At 38.0% G+C, this 16,733-nt stretch overlaps 1 protein-coding gene across 1 annotated transcript; it reads right to left on the reverse strand.

The window, feature by feature from the left end:
* Positions 1-3,777: 3,777 nt before the first annotated feature.
* On the reverse strand, positions 3,778-13,232 carry LOC131950889 (collagen alpha-1(XII) chain-like). The gene is made up of 11 exons (XM_059313484.1): positions 13,133-13,232; positions 11,995-12,066; positions 10,150-10,614; positions 9,220-9,518; positions 8,675-8,840; positions 7,773-7,955; positions 6,585-7,220; positions 5,943-6,202; positions 5,204-5,369; positions 4,776-4,958; positions 3,778-3,884 (listed from the first exon to the last, which is right to left on the reverse strand). The coding sequence occupies exons 2-11, from the start codon at positions 12,047-12,049 to the stop codon at positions 3,850-3,852; spliced, it is 2,448 nt and encodes an 815-aa protein (XP_059169467.1). The 5' UTR covers positions 12,050-12,066; positions 13,133-13,232; the 3' UTR covers positions 3,778-3,849.
* Positions 13,233-16,733: the final 3,501 nt, after the last annotated feature.

The raw sequence follows: 16,733 nt of genomic DNA on the forward strand, positions 1-16,733 counted from the left end.
CTATTGCTATTGCTATTGCTATTGCTATTGCTATTGCTATTGCTATTGCTATTGCTATTGCTATTGCTATTGCTATTGCTATTGCTATTGCTATTGCTATTGCTATTGCTATTGCTATTGCTATTGCTATTGCTATTGCTATTGCTATTGCTATTGCTATTGCTATTGCTATTGCTTTTGCCATTGCCATTGCCATTGCCATTGCCATCGCTAGGGCTGGGGTTAGGGCTAGGGCTAGGGCTAGGGCTAGGGCTAGGGCTAGGGCTAGGGCTAGGGCTAGGGCTAGGGCTAGGGCTAGGGCTAGGGCTAGGGCTAGGGCTAGGGCTAGGGCTAGGGCTAGGGCTAGGGCTAGGGCTAGGGCTAGGGCTAGGGCTAGGGCTAGGGCTAGGGCTAGGGCTAGGGCTAGGGCTAGGGCTAGGGCTAGGGCTAGGGCTAGGGCTAGGGCTAGGGCTAGGGCTAGGGCTAGGGCTAGGGCTAGGGCTAGGGCTAGGGCTAGGGCTAGGGCTAGGGCTAGGGCTAGGGCTAGGGCTAGGGCTAGGGCTAGGGCTAGGGCTAGGGCTAGGGCTAGGGCTAGGGCTAGGGCTAGGGCTAGGGCTAGGGCTAGGGCTAGGGCTAGGGCTAGGGCTAGGGCTAGGGCTAGGGCTAGGGCTAGGGCTAGGGCTAGGGCTAGGGCTAGGGCTAGGGCTAGGGCTAGGGCTAGGGCTAGGGCTAGGGCTAGGGCTAGGGCTAGGGCTAGGGCTAGGGTTTTTTGCTAGGGCTAGGGATAGGGATAGGGATAGGGATAGGGATACGGCTAGGGATAGGGCTAGGGATAGGGCTAGGGATAGGGCTAGGGATAGGGATAGGGCTAGGGCGAGGGCTAGGGGTTTTTGCTTGAGCGAGGGATAAGGGTAAGGGTAAGGGTAAAGGGTAAAGGGTAAAGGGTAAGGGTAAGGGTAAGGGTAAGGGTAAGGGTAAGGGTAAGGGTAAGGGTAAGGGTAAGGGTAAGGGTAAGGGTAAGGTAAGGGTAAGGGTAAGGGTAAGGTAAGGGTAAGGGTAAGGGTAAGGGTAAGGGTAAGGGTAAGGGTAAGGGTAAGGGTAAGGGTAAGGGTAAGGGTACGGGTACGGGTACGGGTACGGGTACGGGTACGGGTAAGGGTAAGGGTAAGGGTAAGGGTAAGGGTAAGGGTAAGGGTAAGGGTAAGGGTAAGGGTAAGGGTAAGGGTAAGGGTAAGGGTAAGGGTAAGGGTACGGGTAAGGGTAAGGGTAAGGGTAAGGGTAAGGGTAAGGGTAAGGGTAAGGGTAAGGGTAAGGGTAAGGGTAAGGGTAAGGGTAAGGGTAAGGGTAAGGGTAAGGGTAAGGGTAAGGGTAAGGGTAACGGTAAGGGTAAGGGTAAGGGTAAGGGTAAGGGTAAGGGTAAGGGTAAGGGTAAGGGTAAGGGTAAGGGTAAGGGTAAGGGTAAGGGTAAGGGTAAGGGTAAGGGTAAGGGTAAGGGTAAGGGTAAGGGTAAGGATAAGGATAAGGATAGGGATAGGGATAGGGATAGGGATTGGGATTGGGATTGGGAAAGGGAAAGGGAAAGGGATAGGGATAGGGATAGGGATAGGGATAGGGATAGGGATAGGGATAGGGATAGGGATAGGGATAGGGATAGGGATAGGATTAATGCTAAGGCTAGGGTTAGTTAAAGTTTATTAATAGCAGTGTATTTTTTTACTTAAAATGTGATGTAAATGATGTGGGGTAAAGTCGAGGGGTAAGTTTCCAGAGTCATGGTAATAAATGTAAGCCTATTTAGGTGCAAGGAGGAGTTAATTAAAGTCGGTTAAAGGAAGTAAGTTTCAAGTAAAGTGGTTAGTTTATATGGAGAAGTCAAGATAAATTAAGTGTTTATGTAAAATAAAGTAATTAGGTAAATTGAAATTTCTAAATGAAGAAACCACATAAAAGTATTCAGATTCAAGAGTTCGGGTTAGGGTCCTAAGGTTGGTGTTTGGTTTCAGTAAGTAGTGAAATAGTTAAACAGTTACAAAGTAAATTATTAAACGCTTGCTAATCGATTACAGATCAACATCTGTTGCCTGTGTATTGCGACATAGCAAATGAAGTGTCTGTATGCTAGACACATGGACCCATCTAAACAACACATGAAAAAACAAGACTGGCATATTTCTTTACAGGCTCTAGTCAAAAGAAGCTGAAACAAAATGGCCCCAAAACCTAGCAGTTTAGTCGCATCAGGTTTGTCCGGCACTTGACGTTAGTCCCATCAAGTTTTCCGGCTTTCAACATTAGATTCCACTCAATTTTATCCGATTCTCGACGTTAGAGTCCCATCATGTTTGTCCGGCTCTTGACATTAACGTCCCATCAAGTTTGTCCGATTCTCGACATTAGAGTCCCAGCAAATTTATCCGGCTATCAACATTAACGTTCCCGTTAATCGACTTGAGATGAAATATATTATACTGTGATGTGGGTGCTATGATGCCTGCAAGGATAGAGGCAGCATATATAGAGGGAGGGGTAGGAAATGTGAAGGGATTGCAATGGTGTGCATACTGTATTGTAGTGTGTGCTACAAGTCGATCATTGATGCTATCTCAAACCCTAACTCATTGTGGTCAAGCACTACTTTTATCTTACGACTTTATTATTTAGATACGGGTCATGCAGTCAACATCGTTATAAATTGGCGACCTTTAGTGTAAACTCTTTTGGTGTTAGTCTTTTCCATGGTAGCTGGATCGATTTCAGTCCTTATGTCGCCAGCCACGTTGATTAATCGCTCTATCGAATTTTGAATAATTGTCTTTCTTTAGTGGTTATGTGTGGTCGACTTGTCTAAAACATTTACCGGAGCCTGTATGATCATGGAGTCTCAAAGTCCAGCAAAGGAAAGATGCAAGACTTTGTTATAAATGTCTCAGATAACTTCTAAGATTGTCCGGACAAGGTGCCTTACATAGATTTGAAGAGCAGCAGGTCCCATGGTATTAAAAAATAAGAGATAGAAGTGGCGAGGGGTGGGGCACACACTGCGAAACACAATGTGGCACGCCAGTGACTTGAGTGAAGCCCCCCCCCCCCGGAGCAGTTAAAAGAAAGGACACACTAGAAAGATCTGGAGGCGGAGTCTTCTTAAAAAACCAAAGACAGTAGGAATATCTTGGGAGATTGCAAAATTAAAAGCCTAAGACAAGACGGAATATTAAAGTAACGGCCCTGTGCTCCATTATATTTGTAAAGAGAATTAAGTTAAGTTTATCACGTTATTTTGTCGTATATTATTTGAAGGGGATTATGTTTGTGATTATACACAACACTACTGAGAAACTTGCTCGTGAACTGGATATAAAATACACAAGATAAGTTGAGACGTGTGGGTAGGATAAATCTATGAATGAGCGTGATGAATAGCTTGACGATTTTATCATAGGGCTTTCGTCCTCAGCATAAACAAAACTATTGTGGCCAGAATGCTTAGCTGCTGTTATTATCCCCGAATTGAATCATGTGTCCTTCAACGTTTGATAGATGTGATGATGTGATGAGAACTCGAGTATGTTAATTAAACTCTAGCCTTATTTTTATAGGAATTATGTACACAATTATTAGACAACTTTTATTAAAACTAAACGAAAATTTTATTATTGCTATTTTAAAGGTAAACGTTTTATAAATATATTAAAAGTGGTTCAAAACGCATCAAATTGTGATGTTTTTGTTACTTGGGCAGCATGTTATTATTTTAAAAAGAATTTTAAATCACAGAAACAATGAAACAAGACGTATTTCTTTTTAAAAAAGCAAGTTTATTTGAATTGTATGGTTTAATCAACTCTATGCCGACGATGACGTCATTATCCCTTATCGCTGTCCTGGAGCAGCTGCTGACTTCGCCGCTGTTATAAGAGTATATAAACACATTTAAATAGTAACAAAAAACATGCTTTAAAAAATTTTTTTTCCGATTTAAAATATACGTTCAAAATATAGAGACATATCCTGTTGAAAAATATACGTGTATCTATATTTAAAAGTAATTTTTCCCCCGAAACTTGATTTAGAAAGTGATACGGATATTCATAGTAAAAGCTCTGAATAATGCAGTGGTTCTTAATCTGGGTTCGATCTAACCAAGGGTTCGGCTTGTCAGTCTCAGGAGTTCGGCGGAAGTAAAAAGATACATCTTATCTTCGGATTTTGTCAGAGTTGATCATATAACTATCAAGAAGGGTTCGTTAAATGCACGTATGAAACAGGATGGGTTCGGTACCTCTAAAGGGTTAAGAACCACTAGTCTAATGTATCTTAACTTAATTACTGATATGAAAATCTAGAGTAAGCTCAATGTCCAGTATAATTAAGTTATGAAGTGGTATGGAAAACTATGGTAAATTTACAGTCGAATATATATCATAATGATATGAAAACAAAACTAAATGTCCAGTATATCTAAGTTATAAAGTAATTCGGAAATCTAAGGTTAACTTACAGTATAGTTTATCTTAAATAATGATATGAAAATTTAGGAATACTAAATGTCCAGTATATCAGTTATAGTGATACGGAAATCTACGGAAAACATACAGTATAATGTATCTTTAATTAAATAATGATATGAAAATCTAGAAAAAGTAAATGTCCAACAAATCTAAGTTATGAAATGATACGGAAATCTAAGGTAAACTTACAGTCTAATTTATCTTAAATAATTAATATGACAATCTAGAAAAACTAAATGTCCAGTATATCTAAGTTAGAAGTGATACGGAAATCTACGGCCAACTTACTGTCACACGTCTTCCTAACCAGCGACTGCATGATGTAGGCCAGTAGATCGTAGCTGGCAGCGTTGAAGACGTTCTCCGGAGCACTGGCGATCGTTTTGAGTTCCTCTTGTGATGGGTCAGGACCTATCCCCACAGCTATAATGGTCATACCAGTTAGCTTCAGTTTGGCTGCCTCGGCCATAGCTGAAACAGATACAGTAGGTTTGCTTTTAGTTTTATATCGCCATAGCAAATCGTTATTTTATTTTATTTTATTTTTGTTGTTGGCAGAAATTTAATTTCTAATTTTTTTTTTCGTTTATTCTTTGAAAATGATGAGTTTAATTTTTAATTATGCGAATGATTTAATTTACAAACAGCTATTTCAGCTATATGGATGAACGAATACCTGTCGTGTAAATCATCATTAAACGGTATCAAGGACTTACTTTTATTGGTGTTGTCAGATTTCCCGTCGGTCATGACAATTAGAATATCGGGGGCGTCGTCTCTACCACCAGCCTCAGCACCAAACATGCTTTTGTTAGTGATGTCCTGTAGGGCTAGGTGGGTCTTGGTCCCTGGGATACCGGGGTATGCTATTGCTAGTAAAGCCTGGAGAGAGAGGAAAAAAATAGTTATTTTTGCTAACCCTTTGTTTTTATTGTTTGCTTTTTTGTTTTTTAAATTATTTTTATATTCTTTTTGACACAAATGTATTGAAATAAAAAATAAATATCGGCTCCATAGTTTGTAAGATGATCGATTGATTGCGCCTTGCAAATCAAAGAAAAAGGCTGTACAGCAAGTTGAGAAGTGTTAGGTGTTGCTCATGTATCCGCGTGGTCGGGTCAGAAAAGCTAATGAATGCTAAACCGAAAAGTCGAATCTCCTTGGAAGATAACGCTCCATAAATGGGGACAGAAACACATACAGGAAAGAAAAGTCCAAAATCAAACAACTGCTGACTTGTAGTTTTTCTAATATGTATAAAGTCTTTGGAAGCAACTTAAGAGAGAAATTGGAATCAACGCAATATGGCGTAAAACATGTTGACAATTAATACTTAATTGTGTTGGAGGAAATCCGGTCCAACACAACAGGTGAGAACGAAGTAGAAGAAGAAAAAGAAAAAAAAATACTATTTAAATAATGAATATTGTGTTTGAATTTAAAACTCGTAAATACTTTCGACAGCGATTCATGGTCCAAGTGGTCTTTCAAGTCGAACTGTTTGGTCGGGATCCCGTTGAAGATGGTCGTAGCGAACCTGACTTTGTCAGCACCAACGTCAAAATATTTGGTGATGTTGGAAGCCATCTGGGTCTGGTATTTCCAGTTCTTCCACCCGATGCTGGTGGAGGCGTCAAGCAGAAGGACAATGTCTGCCTTTGTGTTCTCTTTGCATGGTTCAGGGGTGGAGGGTGGGTAGGGGGGTCTTGTGGGGGCTGGAATAGATGGAACGGAATCTTTTATGTATGACTGGATTTACAAGTAAATTAAACCAAGTAAGAAAAGCTAAAGTACTTTGGCACAAAGCTTTCATATATATATATATATATATATATATATATATATATATATATATATATATATATATATATATATATATATATATATATATAGTTCCCTATTCGAACCTTTCGAAGTAAAGTTCACCTGTTTTCGTGACATCGGCATATGAAGGGATAATGTGATAAATACTATGCACAATAGCCTTACTTACCTTACCTTAAGTCGGTTAAAAGTATTTTAAAAAATGTATAGGTGTAAATAATCTAAATACTAGTAGTCAACTAGTAATTTTATGCACCAATGAATTTTGCTTACTTGTTGGTTTTGTTGTCGTTGTCGTAGTTGTAGTCGTGGTTGTGGTCGTGGGTGTGGTTGGCTCTTCTGTCGTTGTGGTTGGCTCTTCCGTCGTTGTGGTTGGCTCTTCTGTAGTAGTGGTTGGTTCTTCCGTCGTTGTCGTTGGCTCTTCCGTCGTTGTTGTTGGCTCTTCCGTCGTTGTTGTTGGCTCCTCTGTAGTTGTGGTTGGCTCTTCTGTCGTTGTGGTTGGCTCTTCTGTCGTTGTTGTTGGCTCTTCTGTAGTTGTAGTTGGCTCTTCCGTCGTTGTGGTTGGCTCTTCTGTCGTTGTTGTTGGCTCTTCTGTAGTTGTCGCTGGCTCTTCCGTCGTTGTGGTTGGCTCTTCTGTCGTTGTTGTTGGCTCTTCTGTAGTTGTCGCTGGCTCTTCCGTCGTTGTGGTTGGCTCTTCTGTCGTTGTTGTTGGCTCTTCTGTAGTTGTCGTTGGCTCTTCCGTCGTTGTGGTTGGCTCTTCCGTTGTTGTGGTTGGCTCTTCTGTAGTAGTGGTTGGTTCTTCCGTCGTTGTGGCTGGCTCTTCTGTCGTTGTGGCTGGCTCTTCTGTCGTTGTGGTTGGCTCTTCCGTCGTTGTTGTTGTCGGTCCTTGAGTTGGTGGGGCAGTAGTTGCTAAGATAAATAGAAAGAAATTCGAACTTCGTCTTAGGAACATTCAGAAAAAAAAACTTTGTTCATCAACATTTTTTCAATATAACATATCATTATTAAATAACAAGTTGACACTGTGCAGATTTTTTTTTTTTTTAATTTAAATTTGCTGCATTTTACCCAGGTAAGACGCATTTTTTTTTACTAAAGACAATTCTTCTGTTTCTTTTTGTTAACACAAGTTTTTATTAATAAACTCTAATTATCGAAAAGTATCACATATTTAAAAGTATACACTAGAGCTTAAAATCCGATGTGATTTACTAGCTCATACAAGTTTATTCTAATTATCGAAAAGTAACACGTATTTAAAAGTATACCATAGAGCTTAAAAAGTATACCATAGAGCTTAAAAAGTATACCCTAGAGCTTTAAATCCAATGTGAATTACTAGCTCATACAAGTTTATTCTAATTATCGAAAAGTATCACGTATTTAAAAGTATACCCTAGAGCTACAAATCCAATGTGAATTACTAGCTCATACAAGTATAAATTAATGAGCAAGTACTACCTGAGCAGGTGATGGTGACCAGACCTGTCTTGATGTGGTCCAGTAGACCATAATTGTCCACAGTGAAGACGAAGCTCTTGTCACTTGCAATGTCCTCCAGCTCTTGTTTCGTGGGCTCTTTGCCGACCCCAACAGATATTATCTGTACCCCGCTGGCTTTCAGCTCTGTCGCCGCCTTGACAGCTGAAACAGGGGATTTCATTGGTCAGTTCAAATACAATAGTGTTGTGTTCCTGCTTGTTGTAGTATAATGAAATATACAGGGAAACAAACAAGTACAATAATGATCTGCAACATATTTAATATAACGCCATTATTTTATTGTTGTTCGAGTAAATTTGCTGTTATATATATATTTTTTTTAAATTATTTTTTTTTTAATTTGTGAACTCTTTTAGGATTTAGTTAAGAACCATCAGCAATGATATGTAAATGAACTAATGTGGATCAATAAAATACGATTGTTCAAGTCTTAACCATATTTATGTAATTAATATGTCGCCTGTCAATTTATCATTTTGTACCTAATTCAACGCATTAATTATAACAGTGGTCGATAAACAGGTATAGAATAGTTGACCTTTCTTACTCTAGGAAAACTGTTTTGTTAGCTCAAAGCGTACAGGACTTTTTGAGTAAAGCGCCAAAAAAAATCATTCAACAAAATATTACAGGATGTCAAATATAAGCTAAATAAATTATATTAGAAAACTAGGATTATAAATTATGATAGCTTTATTAAAATGCATATTTTATAGTTTATTTATAACTACGAAAACTGACATACTAAGTATATGATCTTTATATATGTGTTTTAGGTCAAATGAATGACATTAGGTAATTATTGAAGCCGTCTCTGTTGTGCTATTTACAAATGATTAGTTGTTTACAAGTGTACTCACTCAGGCTGTGGTGTGTTGACTTGCCGTCTGTTATGACAATGACCAGGTTAGGGGCGTCGTCCCGACCCCCAGCCTCAGCACTGAACATCCTCTGTGTTAAAATCTCACTCAGACCCAGGTGTGTGTTGGTGCCTTGGTTGTTTGGGTACTTGATGTCTTTCAGGGCCTGAGATAGAAAGTTCTTATTGTTGCCTTACTTTTAGAGAATTTGTCAACACTTGGGGAATATATTGCCTTTGGGTTTTTCTTTTGTCTATGTATTTTATCAAAAATTTTATTCACGAAACAACTGTAAATGTTTGAGCACCCTTCCTTTGTCCCAAAAAAAATAATTATTCTTGCGAAAATGTAATTCTTTTTTCTATTTGAGCTGTATTAAAAACAACATATATTCTACGTCATTTTTTTTTCATTCCTCTTGCACGCATCATTTTTAAAATTCAGAATATCCATCACCCCCACCCAATTTTTCTCTCTACACTAGATGCTTGATGGTATTTTCAGTAATAGTCTATCATGAAACAAAATAGTGTGCTTAGGAATACCTGTGACAGAGCCTGACTTTCCGTGAAGGTGTTCAGGTCAAAAATCTTACTGGGCTCCTTGTTGAAGATGACAGCACCGAACCTGACATCGTCCTTGTCGGGACTGAAAGCTTCCGTCAGCCCCGCGGCGAACTCGACCTGTTTCTTCCAGTCTTTTGGTCCCACGCTGGTCGAGGCGTCCATCAACAGCACAAAGTCTGCCTTGACTTTACTGATGCAGATCGGCTCCGGCTCTGGTGTTGGCTGTGGTGCTGGTTCTGGTTCTGGTGCTGGTTCTGGTGCTGGTGCTGGTTCTGGCTCTACAGGTAAGAACGTTTGGTTGTGTTACATTGTACTAAAAGATTAGTTTATCCACTTCTATCGAACTGTTATTAATGCTAATCCTAATAATTGTTACGAGCCGACCCGCGGCATATCATTTGCCGCTATTTAGTTGTTTTATTTTCTACTTTTCAGTAATTCATAATTTGTGAATTCGACAGTACCAATCCTGCCACTGAAAATATTTGCTTTAAAAAAATATCAGTAGGTCGTTAAGAACGATACTACCCCCACCCTCCTTTCCCCTAACCCCTACACTACACACCGCCCCCCCCCCTAACTAAATTATCTGCCCCTAATAGCCGTCACTAAACTTGGCTCTACGACTGTAAACATTTAGCGTGAACCACAGCTCACCAGACCATGTAGGGGTGGGGTGGTAGGGAGCGCGCTTACAGCTTGTTTTCTAGCGTCTCCCAGAAGAGAATTATATATATAGATTATATGTTATTAGATGTTATTTTCTATAATGTTTATTATTTCTATAAAACTCTAGATCTATCTTTCCCATAATGTTATTAATATTAATACAACCTATTGATTTTTATATAACACTTATAACAGGATTAGCGCATGAAATAATTAGATACATCTACAGGGTTCGCTCACCACATGCTGGCTTGCGTGCGCACCCACCACACTTGGGCTGTTGGTACACGTTGATGTTAATCGTCTGATACAACTTGGGCTTCGCGTGACCATCGATGTCTACGTGGGCGTGGAAGTCGCCGAGGTCAAAGCCGGAATCCCGGAATTGCCGGCCCTGCAATGGGTTGTACTGCTCCTTGGTAAAGAACTCCTCCACCGGTACCTTTCCGTCGTCTGGCTGAGCGCCTAGGGACGTCAGTATGTTCCCCAGACTAGCTAGCAGACCCGTGGCTGGGTCTCTGGGGCCTTGAGGGAAATCACGACCCACGGGATAGTTTCTGGAATTCTCGAACCAATCAATTGGGTCTTTGCTGAAAGCCGGATCAATAAGAAATTCTGGAGGTGGTTGATCTCCGGGCAAACCGTCGTCTGGTTCAGTACCGTGGTCACAGTCACATGGCTTACCGATATCACTGAGTCTGTATCCTAAATAAACAATCAAGATGAAATCACTGTAAAATAGATGTATGTCTTCTTCTTTATCGTTCTTAATGGGATTTTGTTAGATTATATCGCTAAGTCAGTATCCTCAATAAACAATCAAGATGAAAGCACTGTAAAATAGATATATGTCTTGTTCTTCTTCGTTCTTAATTGTATTGATGTTGGAGGATTTAAACAACTCCAACTTCGTGGTTGAACTGGACTGTGGTCTCGAGATAAATGTCAAATAAGACGGCTGCTTTTGTAAATGGAATCCTTAACACATAATGTTACAGTGTTAATTTAATGTATGATCTCATTCAAATGGAATCCTCAATAGATACTAGTCTAGTAAAATATTTCAAGTTACAATGTTAATTTAAAGTATGATCTCACTAAAATGGAATACTTAACAGATACTAGACTAGTAAAATATTTTGAGTTACAATGTTAATTTAAAGTCTAACCTCACTAAAATGGAATCTTTAATAGATACTAGACTAGTAAAATATTTCTAGTTACAATGTTTATTTAATGTGTGATTTCAAAACAGTTTTTGTTTAAAATTGCTCTCAAAACAAAACGGTTGAATTTGCTTGTCATTCGTTTGTTGACATGCTGATGACATTAGATATGTCATTAACATTAGAACATATCATAACCATGTTGACAGATGTATAAAACATGAGCTTGAGGTTGGCATTTACACGCCATTGGCATTTTGACGCAGGGGCGTAGCGAGGGGGGGGGGGGCGGGGGGTGCGGACCGCACCGGGTGACACCATTTAGGGGGGTGACACCAAGGCAAAAAATAGCAAAATATATAGAGAAAAACTCGAGGGGGGGGTGCAAATCGAAAGTTTGAGGGGGGGGGGGGCGCAAATCGAAAACTCGAGGGGGGGGGGTGCAAATCGAAAGTTTGACGGGGGGGGGGGGGGTGCAAATCGAAAACTTGAGGGGGGGTGCAAATCGAAAGTTTGAGGGGGGGTGCAAATCGAAAATTTGAAAGTTTGTCCCTGGGAAGGGTCTCTATGCCTCTTGGGGGGTGACACCATTAAGTGCCGCACCTGGTGACACCCGACCTCGCTACGCCACTGTTTTGACGTCTGTTTGAAAGAATAGTTTAGAGGAAGACGGCAATTAGACCCGACATTAATAACATGATATTCATTGTATTTTTAATTAATATGTAAGCCTCTTAACGTTTCACATGATAAATAACTAATAAATAACTAACCAATGTAAGTCTTTTATAGTTCACAGTATTCTAATATAGTGTTTACTAATTATACACTTTAAACTTTAAGAGCACACAAAAATATAATAACTTTGTATTCGTAAATGAAATTTGTTTTAGAAATAACGCCTTATTTATATGTTTACCTGATGCACACTGTACCGTCAAGGTAAGGGTGAAGACCAATAAGTACACCAACATCTTGATTAGGCTAAGTACTTGAGACAGAGACAATCAGTTATGCAACATGAATATATTACAAGTTTGGTTGTTTCATATTGCTGACCAGATAGTTTTAGAACTAAATTCTATTACATTAGTTTATAATGTGAAATTAAAGCAGTAAATAGTTTTTAACTATACCTTAGTTTGTTATGTTTCTTTAAATATAGCCGTGGAAAAATTATTTATAAACAAAATCCGACGTGCAAACAGCCCTTAAAGCTATTCCACAATGGTCTTACAAACACTAATTAACAATCAACTCTACGAGTTTTATAAGTTTCCCTAATGAGTATTTTTCTGCAGCGTTTTTTTATGTCAAGATATAGAGCTTTAGTACAATGCTATTTAAATTGTCATTGGTAGGCCTAAAATATTTAGTTCGTGACCAAGACGGCATCACTGAGTTCACCCTGTTTGGACAATGACGCTAGTCCAGGGGTCGGCAACCTTTTGAAGCGGAAGAGCCAAATATTACAATTTTCAAAATTTCCCCTGGTTTTAAAGAGCCACTAACATTTTTTTATTTCAAATATTTTATTTTTTTATTAAGATTATTAGTATTTGTGCAAGGAGCTGGAGAGCCGCATCTCCATATCAAAAGAGCCGCATGCGGCTCACGAGCCGCAGGTTGCCGACCCCTGCTCTAGTCTAAGAGTCACAGATGGTGGCTCTAGTCAAAGAGTCAGAGAAGGTGAGTAAAGTTTAATAGAGTGGTTTGTACAAAGTGCTAATAACATTGTTAATTCACAACTTTTCTTCATCTACAATACGGATTTTCATGTCTGAAGTACTTTTAAAATCTCATAACTTCATGTTAGTACTAATGTGTCATAAGCTTGATCTATATACCGCAAATGCTTTTAAAACAAATGTATAGTAAAGCCCATTACAAAGTGTATTTTTGTTGACTAATAAATTAAAACAATTGTATTAATACTATTTTATAATTGAAACAATTGTATTGATACAATTGTATAATTCAATCAATTGTAATAATACTATTTTATAACTTAAAAACGTGTAAAAAATTGAGAATAAAATGTTACAAACATAACTCACCAACTACACGATCGTTGATAGCAGGAGCCGATGTAAAGCAGGAGCTAAGTCTGAAGGCAATTTATCTACCTAAATGTGTCTCTAGCTAATTACTTGCTAATGACCTCACAGTTTTTAGCCCTGGTACTGGTGCACAAATTAAAATAAATTTAATTCGAAAGAGTGAGTTCAGGATAGTTATCCCTCAAGCGAGAGATGTAAAGTTTCGAGCTCCATATGAAGCAAGTAGTTGCATTAATGTATCGGGGACTGTAATTTGCGTTGTAATGTTTGGTGTGTTTGGGTGGTTAACTTCATCGTTCATTGCATCTCGTCTAATTTAGATGTGTTATTGTGGTCAGTAAAGAACATCACATACACTTTCCCCCGATCAATTACCCCCCAACCCTTACAGCCGGTAACTACCCCTTGTACATTAGCAACCCCCCCCCCCCCATTCCCCTCCCCCCAAATACTGATAAACTGGCCAGTTAACAATTTATCTTATACCTGTTAGGAATAATCACAGTATATTCAGACCTTAATTTTTTTGCGATATACTTAATTTGATCACCAAAAATAATATATGTAAACATATAAGCAATTTTTGTATTTTTTTTTTATATTTTAGAGCTAGCGCGCTAGACTGTTAACCCGAAAGTATCGAGTTCGAATCCGACATGTATCTTGGGTACGAACGGGAAAAGATGATGGTGGTTATATTGTTATCATTTTAGATTTATCAATAAATACGTTGTCTCGTCACAAAAGATGTATTATTCCGTATATCTTTTAAAATTTGTTATTTTTAAAATAGCAACAACTATAGCAACATTACAACAACCACACCCTCTCATCACACTATTGACCGCTTCCACATCACATAAATCTGACACTAACATCATAGACAACATCATCCTTGCATCAAACCAAACCTCACCAACATTTTTTTAAAACATTATTTACACAACTACATGAAAGCCCCATAAACATCCCTCACCTGCCAGTTTCTCTAGATTATCCAAAATTAGCATTAACCAAACCCTATTCTCCCTCACGCAATTTACCGTGAAAGCCCATCTTTAGCAACATGTTTCTCTAGAGAAATTCTAAACTGACATTAACAACACGCAATTCAGCCGCACACAATTCTACCAAACAATTTTTTAATTGACAGCACAGATGCTAAGCGTTTCTCGATTCAGTAGTTAACCATTCAGCTTTAAATCCTTTCTTTGTTCTCAAAATGCCCTTTTGTTCTGCAACTTGACTTTTTGGCAACGTCATTTGCGATTCTAAAATAATTAACTTTAGAATGAATTTGCTTACATAACATTTGACCCAGCTTTGTTGTTGTTATTTTGCGTTTACTGCGTGTTTACGAAGTAAATTGTGGTGGTCGGGGGATAAAGCAGACGAGTGTTCAACTGTAGGATTCAAGTTTCGAACTTTGAAAACTTAAAACACTAAATGGGAAAGTAAAGACGTCTTGTCAATTGTTGACTCGAACTCCGAATTTAGACAATGTTAGAACACAAAGTGAAAAAGTAAAAGCAGCTCGGTATAGTGTTTGACTCGAACTTCGAACTTTACGGATGTAGAGCATTATTTGAAAAAAAACAAGTGCGATTTGGCATAGTGTTGACTAACTCCGAACTTTGATAACTATATGACACTTTAGTACTAAAGCATAAATAACCTTTTTGCAAAAACGAACATAAACATTGACCATATAATCATCCATCATTTGCTACTAACAGAAATATAGTCAGCTGGCTAGCTTTTTAGCTTTTGTAAAAAAAAACAAACAAAAAAAACGAAAGGTGTATTTTTTTCAAATTTTTAAAGATTTTTTAATGATGAGATACCGTTTCATTTAGCAATAGTTGTAATGGTATTTCACCATACCAAATTTTGAAAATTCAAACAAAAATTAATATTTCTAGAGTGTTTTCTGTTACAAAAACTAGCTGGCTGACTCTATTAGTAAAATAAGGATCAATGGTTATATGGCCGATATATATGTTAGAGATTATGAAATTTTAGAACTTCACAAAAAGTTGTTATAATCAAGATGGCCGCCGTTGCCAAGGCAACCATATTTTCAAAGGAGTCCCTGCTTCTTGCAAATATTTTACTTTAAGTGCCCTAACTTAGATATATACTAAAAACTAAATAAATAAACGTATTAATTAAGAAGTTTTATTTTCTACTGTATATGCGGTGTTTTACAACATTTGGATGTAATTTTTTTAATTACCTTTTTAACAGCATGAAAGCTCTAGTAAATTATATTGCCGGGCTAGAATATATTTAAACAGCATTTCAAAATGATTTCGCAATTTTGATTTTTATCGCATATTTTGTATTCTAACTTCTTTTTTCAGCCTGAAAGGCCGAAAGGAAGAGATAAGAAAATCCAAAACAAATATTGTTACAGCCTGGATTTTATTTGGCTGGTGCTACCCATACAACATGTAGTATATTATGCGATCAAACCAACTATTTTTTAAGCAGTGCTAACGTTAGAACAAAATTAGATAACCATATCTCCTGCACGTTATTGAACCGGGCTGTGCTTTCGCTATTATAACTTTCTTTCAAGAACTATATATATATATATATATAGATCTATATATATATATATATATATATATATATATATATATATATATATATCGCGTATGAAGCGATGGATGGTCAGCGCGATGTCCAGCCACCTTGTTTGCTTTTAAGGTGGACTCAGGGGCATACTGCAGTCTTGATTCCGGACCGTGATCCGAACTAAAAGCCTTTGGACTAGCAGTGGAGCGCCCTACTCCACGATCTTGCGATTCCCCTACTGTCCTTTCAAGATTTAATTTAATTTCTACAAACACACAAACACTTACACACACAAACACCAGAAACCTGTTTACTCCCGAGTTGTCTACATGTAGTTTAATTTATTTCTCCGTAACAGCTGTATTAAAGCATTTACAAACAGGTCTTTCCATACCAGACTGCTTAAAATATAATTAACATGCGTTTCTTTACTAGCCATAATCGAGTGGGTAATGGCTGTGACGGAGTTAATTGGTGTAATTATCTAACTCTAACTGTAATTAAAGCGTAAGGTGTCAACACTCAGTGCAAAACGAATATGACCTCAGTTTTTGTACAATACTGAAATATGTCCAGTTGCATGTGAGTCTCAATTCTGTAAAGTAATCTTCATTTATTTAAAATTTAGTCTGGCCAGCTTTTGGTAATTTGTTGTATAGTGGTTGGTAGACAAACCTTCACCACGTAAACAAAGGAATTTGATTGATAACAAAGACAATATTGCTAATTACTAACTACAACAATGATGCAACAAAAAAATACTAATTACTAACTACAACAATGATGCAATAAAATACAACAATAAGACCTCCACGAATCATTACCAAATCTCATTTTCGGTTAATAAATTAAAGTTAAGCACAGTGCCATAAAAAATTTAAAACCTAGTTCAAATTATGTTGTAAGTGATTTTCCTTTTTAATGTCAGTAAGTATCTTTCTACATGTTATGGTTTGTAATTGACTCATCAAATCAAATTTCAGGATAATTAAGAATAATATTGAACAACGCAAATAGA

Source organism: Physella acuta, unplaced genomic scaffold (assembly GCF_028476545.2).
Source record: "Physella acuta isolate Inbredline_101_S28 unplaced genomic scaffold, ASM2847654v3 ptg000003l, whole genome shotgun sequence".
Taxonomy (NCBI): domain Eukaryota; kingdom Metazoa; phylum Mollusca; class Gastropoda; family Physidae; genus Physella; species Physella acuta.